This window comes from Nansenia antarctica, assembly GCF_963989245.1.
Source record: "Nansenia antarctica genome assembly, chromosome: 5".
Taxonomy (NCBI): domain Eukaryota; kingdom Metazoa; phylum Chordata; class Actinopteri; order Argentiniformes; family Microstomatidae; genus Nansenia; species Nansenia antarctica.
This window is the reverse complement of record NC_137690.1, coordinates 32,268,607-32,278,182: the sequence shown is the minus strand read 5'-3', so window position 1 is coordinate 32,278,182 and position 9,576 is coordinate 32,268,607. Positions and strand designations below refer to the sequence as shown.

The following is a 9,576-nucleotide window of genomic DNA, read 5'->3' as shown; positions in this document are numbered from 1 at the left end:
AAATGTCTAGAAAATGTGTTTACGAGGCACGCTTTCATTTTTTCAGACGCCAACACTAACTGAGAGTTAGCTTCATCACATAGCGGAGGGGGGGGGGGGTCAGGTGACATTCTGAACGACACCCACAACTAACCGTCAAGTGTCACGGTCGAGGCCCTTTGACTCGTGATCGTGTTTTAAAATATGTTTTTGCAAGAAGCGTTAAGTCACGGCCGACACACCTACAAGTCGCGGCCCCGTGTCAACAACCTCCATCTGTAGTACCGGCCGGACTTGAACAGCAGCTAGCGACGAGTCCAAAAAACAAACAAACACGTCCTTCAGGTTTGAACGTCCTTTTGTACCGAGAAGAGTGTGAGTAACCCTACTCTTGTCCTAGCACATGTCTCTCAGTTACACACCTGAGAAAGAAATACAGCAACAAAGCTAAAAGCTACTGATAGGGTAAGAGAAAGAAACCACAGAGCTTCCAAAACCCAAACCAGGAGGTGTTCCGTGAAGACTGTCGAGACAAGTCTGGTGTCTACGCCGTCAGACGAGGAGACGACAGCATAGCAGTGAAGGAGAAGTAGAAGAAGAAGGGCAAGGTGGCATGGTTTTCCAAACATGTCCGTTTGGCAGTAAAAAAAAAAAAACAGGATGTAATGGAGACGGGACAACTGATGGGGGGGGGGGTGAAGGAGAGAACAATGAAGAGAGGACGAAAGGATAAGGATAATGGGAGGGGGGGAACAGGGAGGGAGAGAGAGCAAGAGAGAAGAGAGAGAGAGCGAGAGAGAAGAGAGGGAGAGAGAGAAGAGAGGGAGAGAGCAGTCCTGTTGTCCTTGTCTCCTCTCAAGTCAAGGTTCTCATTAACATGTGAGAGCCATCTCAACCATCCAACCACACTGCCCCCCCTCCCCAATACAGACCCCAACACCCCCCCCTCCCCAATACAGACCCCAACACCCCCCCCTCGCCACAACCTCATTGATCACTGTTACAGGACACGCTTGCAGCTCAGCGCACACACACAGTCGCTCATGAGACACACACTCACACTCATGAAGTGCGCATGCACACAAGATAAGAGAGAGAGAGACCAGATCATAGCAGGAATACAGAGTGGAAGAGGAGCTGATGGCTCAGTTCAGGGATGGGGTCGTGGTGGCCTAGTGGATAGACAGTGAGCTGGACTGGTGATCAGAAGATCATGAGTTCAAATCTCACCTGGCAACACCACCGCTAGATTCATGTGCCCTTGAGTAAGGCACTTAGCCCTACGTTACTCCAGGGAGACTGTCCCTGTAATCTCAAAATCGTAAGTCGCTTTGAATAAATGGTGTAAAATGTAATGTAAGGCTCAGTTCACAGTGGTTGTGGCTGGGCCACACAGTGAACAGGCTACATGCATCTACCGGAGCTACGTTGAGTCTTTGAACACTGTTGGTACGTAAACCTGTATCGTTAGACCTGCCCTTCACGCCTGGAAGCAGTGGCAGCAGCGGCGTACAACAGCTACAGGGCGGCAAGGAAAAAGGAAACGCAATCTAAATCAACGGGATCAAAGGAAGCGTCACTTTGGCTGTGCACCAGGCAAGGCTCCCAAGATGGGAGGGGAAGGGGGGGTGACACATTGGCTCCGTTTGGGGATTTAGGGTGATTTAGGTTCTCATGCCAGGAGCCCTTCCCATCACTGTAGTCGTAGCGCTTTATTGTGGGGCCTGACTAATGGCTGTCCAACAGATTACCGTCCAGATGCTATTGACTTCGGTAAACCACCCCTCCGGTGGTCAATGGGCCATGTGGAAGCACCCGTACTGACACATCACATTCGTAAGTGATGCCTTGCGCCGATTTGGGTGATCCAGCAAGGCCGGGCGGAGGTCATGTCCTGTGTCTGTAGCATTGGGACAGCTGGATGTACAAGTACAGAACCTGGACAGGACGCTCGTCGGACAGGGGGACTGCCTCACTCCACCGTCCGATGCACAAGTGCCAAGCTGAGAGGCATCGGGCACCGTTTCTTTGGTTTGACTCGGCCGGGGGATCCGAACCCAGGTGTTCCGACCCAAAGACCCCAAAACACACAAACACACAGCCTAGTGTTTCATAAGACCATCCTACTGCCAGCCAGGCACACAACCATCAGGACATTATCACAACCTAAATATGATTAAGGTCAAAAGGAGGAGGTGGCAGCGTTGGAGCACTGCAAAGGCCTATTCAAATTCTGTCTCGAACGTGACGACCCTGTGACGGGGAAAATGGAAACCAGTAGCTGCCTCCGATGCAAATCTCACTGAACTTTCGCCCAAACAAACACCACTCCTCCCTGGCACTGTAATCCATAATTAAACACCTGCTATCTACGTACGTAGGCCTTACTCAATCTGGCTTTCAAAGACAACTCTCAAAAGACTTTCCCTCTCGATTCCTCGCATCCCTCTACGGTCGCCTCCTTATCGAACCTCACCGGAGGATTTCCCGGGGTTCATGTCCTCAGACCCCTCTGTTCGGAAACCACGACAGAGGAATCAAATCAACGACTTTGGGGAAGATCGCGACAGTCCGTCACAAGCCCGGTAAGTGAGAAACCAGGGGAGTTCCAGGATGACCCCTGTGTGTCTAGTGGTGAGAAATGACTCACTCCATCTGGCTTAACCGTGATCCCCCCCCCCCCCCCCCCGTTGACCCTGAACTTCTATACGACCACACATCTAGGATGATGTAGTGGTGGTGGTGGTGGTGGGTGGGGGGGGGGGGGGGGAAATCGCCCCGAAGAGGCACATAATCAATGTTTAGTAGCATTTGTATTCATGTCCACTGTACTGGACTGCCTTCACCTTGAGCAGAAGGGAAAAAAACAACAAGAGTATTTGTTATGTCTATAGAAGACAGAGAAGGGCAAGGACGGCAGAGGTATCGGCAATTACACACAGCGCCGTCAGGGTAACCATTACAGTTGTGAAAGTGACCGAGCCTGAAATAGCTTTACAATTACTATTCAGAGAGGGAGAGGGAGGGAGAGAGAGCAAGAGAGGGAGAGAGGGAGAGAGAGAGGGAGAGAGAGAGAGACAGAGGGAGAGAGAGAGAGACAGAGGGGGAGAGAGAGGGAGGGAGAGAGAGCAAGAGAGAGCGTAAGAGAGAGAGAGAGCAAGAGAGAGAGTGTAAGAGAGAGAGAGAGCGTGAGAGAGCAAGAGAGAGAGCGTAAGAGAGAGAGAGCGAGAGAGTGAGGGCTAGAAAGGACAGCCTACGCTACGTTGCACTCGTCACCCCTCAGGTCAGTGTGACACAGACGGTCAGGGGAACCAAAACACACTGGCCCTGGCCGGGCCGGGCCGGGCCGGGTCCTGGGTTGTTCTCTTCATATCTTCACACGTCGCTCTCTCTCCCCCTGACACTGCACATTGGTGGGCGAGCGAGAACTCTAGTTCACCCCGGTCCAGCTGCTGTGGGAAAAAATGGGGGGCAGGCGAGTATGGGGGGTGGGGGGGGCGATCGTTCTCTCTGGCTTTACCTAATGGCCGAGGCGAAACTCACACGGGCTAGCGGGTGCTCAGAAAAAAGCAATGAGGTTAGCTATCTATGCATCCCTGACCCCCGGTTGACTCCGCACACCCCCCCCCCCCTCCACTCTACTCCCCCCACATGGCCTGACAATGACCCCTTCTATTAAAGAGAGAGAGAGAGAGAGAGAGAGAGAGGGAGGGAGAGTGAGTGGGGTCTGGGATCCCTGTCTGAATGGAGCAGAGTGACAGTCATTCGGGTGTTGAGTACACAAATCTCCCCGCGATGGGGTCAAAGCCGGTGCTTAGCCATTTGTTTTGATTTTTCTCCCCTCTCCCCCCTCCTTGCTAAATCACAACCGCTAGCAATCATGCAGGCAATATGGCAGTGATGAGCCTCCGCCTGAGAGAGAGAGAGAGAGAGAGAGAGAGAAAGAGAGAGAGAGAGAGAGAGAGGAGCGCAAGTGTGTCGCACACCCCACCAGTCACAGCACACTTACACTCACACACACGCTTGAGGACAGGAGAGAGGCTCTACATCAGAGATATGGGGAGAGAGAGAGAGAGAGAGAGAGATGGGGAGGGAGAGAGAGAGAGAGAGATGGGGAGGGAGAGAGAGAGAGACTGGCTGTCTGATACTTAAATAGAGAATGCAAGCATAAGGCGGACAGGGGCCGTGTCTAGAGGTTGTATGAATGCCAAATAGTTAGAATAACTCCCGGCAGAAGAAGCAGCGAGGGCCATATTCAATCTCGTAGGAACATCCCAGAGTTCAAGGCAATGCTGCTGAAGCAGAAAAAAAAAAAAAAGGAAAAAATAGAAAAAAGAAAAACGAGCACCACTTTGAAGGAGAACCATCTTCCCTCCAGAGAGGCTGCACTACGTCAAGGGAGGGAGGGGCAGAGGGTCAGTGTGACCAGCCAGGCCGGGGCATGTGCCTCCTGGCTGCCCTCTCCACTCCACTCGTGGATGTGCTCATTTTCACTCCACCTCCTCTTGGAGGGAGGGAGGGAGGGAGGGAGGGGGGGGGGGGGAGGGGGGGGGGGGGGGCAGGGAGCACAGACAGCACAGATTTACTACGCCAACCCAGTCAAAACATTGGCCGGAGCTAGGGCCAAGACCATTCAGATCCATTCCAGGCCCGATGACCTGGATCGGGGGGGGGGGATCACGTTATGATTTGTGTGTGTGTGTTCATTCACAAAATGCGACTGCGTGTATGCGCATGTTTGTTTGTTTACTGTACTCCGTGTGTGTTTCTGTGTGTGTGTGTGTTTGTTTGCACATAGTTGTGTTTACATATGTCTGTGTGTGTGTTTATGTGTGTGTGTGTGTGTATTACGTGGTGTGTGTGTGTGTGTGTGTAAACGTGAGAGTGGTCCTGCCCCTGGGCAGGAGGTTAGTGCCCAGCTGCTGTCTATCGGGTTACACAAGTGGGTGTGTTCCCTGGCTCCTCTGTCGCCTGCATGTCTGCTGCTCTCTCTGCCTCTGTCTCCCTCCCTCCCTCCCTCTGTCTCTCTCTCGCCCTCTCCCTCCCTCCCTGTGCTGGGCAGGGCGGCTCAGAGCATGCGTCAGTCTGGCCCTCTTCCTCTGGAACCAGTGCTGATGACTCTCTCGCTTCCTCCCTCCTTTTCTCTCTCTCTCTTTCTTTCTTCCCCTCTCTCCCCGTCTCTCTCTCTTCCTCTCATCTCCTGACGGGGAGCAGCCCTGCAGCTGGTCGCCAGTCCTCACAGGATGAGGGGAGCCACGTGACTCTCTCTCTCCCCTGACCTCCTCCTCCTCCTACCACTTTTTCTTGTTCTTCTTCTACCTCCTCCTCCTCCCCCCCTTCTGGAGGCGAGGGCTGGAGAGCTGCCCTAGCAGACGCCCAGAGAGGACTAAGCTCACCACTGGCCCGTCCGCCGGCACCTCGCCACCACAGCACCACCGGCCCCCTGATGGAGAAACTGAAGGCGCCTAGTGCCACGTCCATACACAGACACAGGCAGTACTACACACACACACACACACACACAGAGGCAGTGCTACACACACCCACACAGTGCCTCCCCCCACACACACAAGCAGTGCCATACACACCCAACCACATACGCAGTGCCACACACACACACCCAAGCACGCAAGCAGTGCCACACACACACACACACACACACATGCAAGCAGTGCCACACACACACACACACACACACACACACAGGCAGTTTCCCACACCCACAAACAGACAGTTCCACACACAAACAGTTCCCCCCCACACACACACAGACAAACACACACGCGAAGCGGTCCGTCTCCTCCCATGGTGCAGCGGTGACCTGCGCCCTGACCTCCGTGTCGGCGCGGAGAGGCATCACCTCCACCTCTGTCTGAGGTTTCACCTGCCCGTCTCTCCAGCTGCTGGTCAAACACGTCTCCTCCCGCTTGGAAACGTGCGGTTCGGGCTCTCACGACACAAAGACGCATCAGCGACACACAGCCGACCGCTCAAACAGCCGACCGCTCAAACAGCTCCCGTTCACACGCAGGCTGTCATCTATCAGCGTGACGCAACCATTTAATACCTCACTTCCCCAACAACCACAACAACAACAACAACAACAACAACTATATTATTTTTCATTATCAGTCTAAATATGCCATGTAGCCTAAATGTAGAGATAACTAGCTTCAACACCGACTGATGATGTTTCCTTTTTTTTTGTATTATGTGGGTAGCGAATATAACGGCTACTAGAACAGGTAAGTAGTGTGAAGGCACCAGCATACACTAATGTGTATTATCTGATCAAGCCAAACACAAAATATTAAGTGTGAACTTATCGGCTGCGAAAAGCCGCAAAAAGACAGACGAATTCTAAGTGAGCCACACCGCCCGCGTACGTTCACCTGCGTATCGACACGTTGTCCCGGCAGCTTCGACACGTGCCGCGGGGTTGCAGCTAGGTTGGTCTGACCGTACAAAAACAACATGTATTTGCCGCTGGGCAGGTTGCCGACGATTCAAAGCCGACTACTTCCAGAACGAATCACTAATGAATGCGCGCGCGTGCGTGTGTGTGTGTGTATGAGTGGTTGTACGGGATGGGAAACACGGGAGGAGGACGGTGTGTATGTGTGTGGGCTCACCTTGTCCTTCTCGTGCGGGAGCAGGCGGACGGGAGGCAGGGTCTCCAGCGCCACGTGGCCCGTGCCGTCGGCCGAACTGCGGCTGACCAGGCGGAACAGCGGGCCCTGCTTGGTCACCCGGCCGTGGGCGATGGCCCTCTTCAGCGCCACGCGGAGCTGCTGGTGGAACAGGCCCGGCCCCAGGGAGCCGCTGGCCGACAGGTAGCCCGCCACGTCCCCCTGGCACTTCAGGAAGCGCTCGATGCTCTTCAGGGTGGAGCCCCCGGCCTCGTGCAGCCCCTCCAGGGAGCGCTTCAGCAGCTTGTTCCAGTCCAGGCCGGGCTTCTTGCCCGAGTGGGAGTGGTGAGTGCTGCCTCGACCGCTACCTCCACCACCGCCGCCCTCGCTCCCTCCTCCTCCGCTGCCACCACCTCCTCCCCCTCCGCCCCCACCGCTGCTGCTGCTGCTGCGGGGCTTGGGGAAGGCCAGGCGGCCAGGGTTCTCGGGGTCCTTGTAGGAGTTGAGCCCCTTGTTGGAGACCTTGAGGATGGTACCGTCCTTGACGCTGAGCTCCAGCTGCTCCAGCACCGTCTTGCGGTCCAGCCCGTGGGACATGGACACGGCATTGCAGATGCGCTCCTCCGACGGCCGCTGCTTCTGCTTCTTCACCTTCTTGATGGCCTCTAGGATCCAGGTGGTGTACGTGGGGTTGGCCAGCTTCACCATGGCTGCGGTTCCTGGAGCAAAAAACGCACACGCCCGCGGGCGGGCAAAGGAAGGAAGGGCCCCCCCCCCCCCCCGGCCTGCGCCCTTACGCGCCGCCTCCCCCCCTCTCTCCTCCTCCTCCTAGCCCTCCGCCCGGAGACTATCCTTTGTCCCGGGGCCGCACAGAGATTCCCTCAGAGCACGAACAGCACGGTAGGGAGCAGCTGACCATAGCATAGGCCCCCACCGCCGACCCCCCCACCCACCCTTTCAATAAATCCTGGTCCACCCACTACCCACACCCGGCAGGGCGGCTTAGCCGGGGGGAGAGCAGACAGTGGCGGAGCAGCAGGTACACTGACTCAGCTGTGGGATCTACTCGCACACGCAAAAAAGGCCCGGGGTTCTTCCCGCAATAACACTTAAGTGTCTCCCACAAGTGCCTGTCGCAAAAGGGCGAAACGGATAAAAAACCTGTTGAGTCAGTCTCCTCTCAACGGAAAAAAAAAGGGAAAACGCTCTCAATGCGCCGTGTAAACGTTGAAAACTGTTATTAAGACTCAGAGACGGATTGTTTGGGACGTCGTCAGGGCAGCGGGAAACAAACTTGGTTTTCTGTGAAATCCGCAGGAGGACGTCGATCTCTCTTCGTTGTGTGTTCTCTTTCTCTCCCTCTCTAGCGGTATCCGCTTCTCACGTCTGGAACGGAACGGATCTCTCAGCCCAGGGAACAGCGACGGCTGACCACCTTCATGCCGATCGCACTTCAGCAGCAAACGCGCCCTGTAGAAACAAAGGGCACACACACACACACAAGGGTAGGGTCAGAAAAACATTGCGCAAGAGGCAAAGCATCTAGTAGTACCGGCCGGCCTAGGACGTGTTCGGAAAGCACAGATAGGAGGGAATCGTTTTGCTAAATATTTGCTTTCCCTTTTTCGTGTTCGCTGGACGTAGCCCTGAATGGATACACTCAGAGTACACAAACGGCTCACAACAGCAGAAGTAAACAAAGCCGTGATGCTTGCCAACAGAACACCACTCAACGCACGTCAAAGAAGGCCCGTCTCCCCTTGTATCTTACGACAGTGAGAGAATGTTTGCCCGTGCTATTTGTTATCTAGGCTACATCACAATTACGTGACCTTAGCCACTGATCTTTTAGGACCAAAGATATGCATTTGTTTTGGTACGGGAGAGAAAAGAGATTCCTTGGCCAAGACATGACCCCAGATCTGATCGTTGTCTGAGCGGTAACCCGTCTAGCCTCCAGTCCAGCAGCTCTGGGCAGTGCAAGGCCTTGGCCTACTACCTGTATGCCGGTAACGATCAGCCACTGTGACCAGAACTGTGTAACACAGATAAGGAGGCCACAACTTCACAAGTACTTTCCAACAATGGTTTGGTCTAAATCAAACTGCATCCACAGAATGCACATACTCCCTCAAGTCGAACCCTGACAGTTTTAGGGGATATTGGTCCACTTCCTTTGTTTACAACTGAATATTTGTCAAGGTTTGGACTGTCATGAGCTGGGTCAGTAAAGGGGCTACATGCATCAGCATTGATAGGACTAACGAGCCCATGTGTAACAAAACATAACATGTGTGTTCTGGATTGAAAATCAGGTGTAGTGCTGAGGCACAAATGTGTACATTTCAAGCCTGCAAACTGCGACACTTTAAATGAATGTGCAATAACACTATGTGCAATATGACAACCCTAGGGTACATAAGGTTGCAGAGAATAGGAAATGTTAGAATAGGTATAGCATAGCATAGAGTACAGCACAGTGTTTTATTTGTACAGTATAGTATACATAGCCTGTATTTATGTAAACCAGCTCCTTTCCCTTCTTGTTTTTTGTTTTTTTCTTTCCTAGCACCAGGGGAGCCCCCCCCCCCTCCCAAATGTCGTTGTTTGGTACCTGTACTATATCAATGACAATAAAGACCATTCATTCATTAATGAGACACAGGTGTCATACACATCGTATCAACATTCAAACCCCAAGAATATCTAGGTATCTAAATGTGCTCACACACACAACAACATGGAAGCCTTCGCACACACGAGCTAACTTGCATTTCTTGACACAAGACGTCCCCGGGTTTAGCTACGTCACATTCAGCGGGAACGTTCATGTTGAATACAACTAGTATTTCCTAAACGGCTACTTTTAAATCACCAATGTGTTGCGAACATGTGGGTTAACTACTGGGTCAAAACACTATATGACGTTAGTCCGTTAGCCTAGCTAGCTAGCTCACAGCCAAGTCCC

General features: G+C 53.4%; 1 protein-coding gene across 1 annotated transcript in view; it reads right to left on the bottom strand.

Annotated features, from left to right (window-relative positions):
* kat6a (K(lysine) acetyltransferase 6A) overlaps positions 1-7,316 on the bottom strand; it is a gene marked incomplete at its 5' end in the record, with an annotated part of 23,112 nt that extends 15,796 nt beyond the window's left edge. The window contains one exon of the mRNA XM_080530985.1: positions 6,612-7,316. Within this exon, the coding sequence (XP_080387111.1) occupies positions 6,612-7,316 (705 nt within the window). The remainder of the gene's footprint in view (positions 1-6,611) is intronic.
* Positions 7,317-9,576: the final 2,260 nt, after the last annotated feature.